We start from the raw sequence: 2,500 nt of genomic DNA, 5'->3' as shown, positions 1-2,500 counted from the left end.
TGGCGAAAGACCTTTTTACTGTACTTACTGTCCTTTTAGTTCTACAACGAAGGCTAACCTGCAGAAACATATTCGTACCCACACTGGTGAAAAGCCCTTCAAGTGTGTTCATTGTGACTATTGTTCCTCAAGAAAAGATACTCTGAAGAGCCATATCCTGAGTCATCATTTTTAAACATATGATAATTAGGAAGTTAGCAGTTACTTTAAAATATGGGGTAAGAAAAATATATATACATCGGTGAATAAATTTCTGCTAGAAAAGAACATAAAAAATCATGATATTATTTTGAGGAATGCATGTTTGTAAAGGAAGATTGTAATTATACAAAAGATATGTCAAAAGGAAAAGAAAATATGTGCATGTGCTTGTGTTATATGTTTTACCTCATAATATTCATTATGTTGGCAGGTAAACTTCTTGTAAAATTGTAATAGATCAGAAAAAATATTCTGTTTCCAGCAGTGTCATTACACATGTCATATTGAATAAGAGACTATGTAATTTTTTAGACCAGAATTGGAAGATTTTTTTTTTTTTTTTATATCAAAACTTTCCTTTATACCATCCTTAAAATCCATAAAATTGTCATGTGTTAGATACATCAGACAAATAAAAAAATTAAGAATAACTGGGAATGTGATTCTATTATATGTGAAAGCATATTGTAGAATACCTCCTGAATATCAAAGGATTTACCATGTATTAGCATACATCCAGTTTGTGGAACCTAAACACATACCTGAAATACTACTGAATATATCATATCAGAAAACACGTATCAAAGAGTCTTTAACAATGCTCTTCTTTATACCATAATTAGCAAAAAAATAACACTTGTGTTATTTTTCACTTGTCTTTTACTGTGGTCATTATATTTTAAAGAACACTTTATTAAGCTGTACAAAGTGGCTAAAACAGCTAGGTTTTGATTTGTCACTTATACCTTTCCGTTATCTTTTCCTGTGTAAGTAAGCTGGGCATTCCCAACAGGTGGGGATGGACAGTGATGACCTGAGGGATGGCAGAAGAATTACAGGACCTAGCATGGAAGTTCCACCTTTCTACAAGACTCACCAGTGTCCTTACTGCACTTACAATACAAAATTTACCACAAGTTTAAGAAATCACATGCGAACCCATACAGGAGAGAAGCCATATTCATGCCCTTACTGTTCCTTTTGCTCTGCTACAAAGGACAGACTGAAATCTCATATTCGTACCCACACTGGAGAGAAACCTTATGCATGTTCTTATTGTCCACATCGGTCGTCAAGGAAAGACTCTTTGAAAAATCACATGTTAACCCATCAACTTCAGTAATTTGTATTATACTGTCTTGAAGATCTTTGGAGGTATAGTGAATGTCAAACAAAACTAAAGATTATTTAGTTTCTTATCTTTGAAATGATAAATTCATGTTATTTATTTATGTTGTGCACACAAAGACATGTATACACGCATGCACACTAACAGTCTCACTCTCACTCTCTCCCACTCTCACTCACTCCCTCACTCGCTCACTCACTCACTCACTCCCTCTCTCACTCACTCACTCACTCACTCACTCACTCACTCACTCACTCACTCACTCACTCACATGCACACACACACACGCACACGCACACGCACACGCACACGCACACGCACACACACACATGCACACGCACACACACTTTTTCTATATTTACTAAAAATGCTATAAAATTTTAAGTGAAATTTATCTCTTAAGGAGCACTTTATTTCAGAATATTTGTTAGTTTAAACAATAAAAATGTACAGTATTCTTGATATCAAGTGGAAATAAAGTTCTGCTCAACATCAGTGTTATAAACTGTTAAATAAAAATGAATGGTAAGAAAGTGTAGTTGTCTATGCACTAAAGTTCACTAAAAGCTTTGGGTTTATACTTTTGATAATTAAGATGCAATCACAGTCTTTATCAATGTTTATAGTTACATGACAGTAAAATATTAATCAAGTATATTAAACGTGTTACCTGTAATTATATTAAGATGGGCGTCCTCTACAGGTAGGATTGGACAATGACGATCAAAGGACTGGTGGGAGAGGGACTGCAGGAGCGAAAAAGGGTGTTCCTTCAATCGGCAAGGTCATGAAGTGTCCCTACTGTGCCTACACGACCAGTATCACTACAAATATGAAGAAACATGCACGTACTCATACTGGGGAAAAACCTTATGCTTGTCCATATTGTCCATTTAGAGCTTCTCAGACTGAAAACTTAAAGAGACACATTCGCAGACATACTGGAGAGAAGCCATTTGCATGTAATTTTTGCCCTTATCGTTCTACAGAGAAGAGTAGCTTAAAGAACCACATATGGGTTCACCATCCATCAGGTAAATAATAGATATTAAACATATATAAAATCTAAAGCTCACATGATATATTTCATCAAACATTTGTGTGTGTGTGTGTGTGTGTGTGTGTGTGTGTGTGTGTGTGTGTGTGTGTGTGTGTGTGTGTGTGTGTGTG

The 2,500-nt window shown here is 35.3% G+C and overlaps 1 protein-coding gene across 14 annotated transcripts in view; it reads left to right on the top strand.

Moving 5' to 3' along the window:
- The window catches only part of LOC125031501 (myeloid zinc finger 1-like), a 127,937-nt gene that overhangs the window by 99,966 nt on the left and 25,471 nt on the right, over positions 1-2,500 (top strand). The window contains exons 6-7 of one of the 14 annotated variants that reach the window (XM_047622346.1): positions 995-1,356; positions 2,034-2,155. The exons of 11 other annotated variants lie outside the window; for them this stretch is intronic. In XM_047622346.1, the coding sequence (XP_047478302.1) occupies positions 995-1,324 (330 nt within the window). In that variant the 3' untranslated portion in view covers positions 1,325-1,356; positions 2,034-2,155. Of the gene's footprint in view, positions 219-994; positions 1,357-2,033; positions 2,365-2,500 lie in introns of those variants that run through there. 2 more of the 14 variants (XM_047622348.1, XM_047622339.1) reach the window with 2 other exon arrangements.

This window comes from Penaeus chinensis, chromosome 13 (genome assembly GCF_019202785.1).
Source record: "Penaeus chinensis breed Huanghai No. 1 chromosome 13, ASM1920278v2, whole genome shotgun sequence".
Taxonomy (NCBI): Eukaryota; Metazoa; Arthropoda; class Malacostraca; order Decapoda; family Penaeidae; genus Penaeus; species Penaeus chinensis.
Note: the sequence above shows the minus strand (reverse complement) of the source record. Positions and strands in the feature narration are given on the sequence as shown.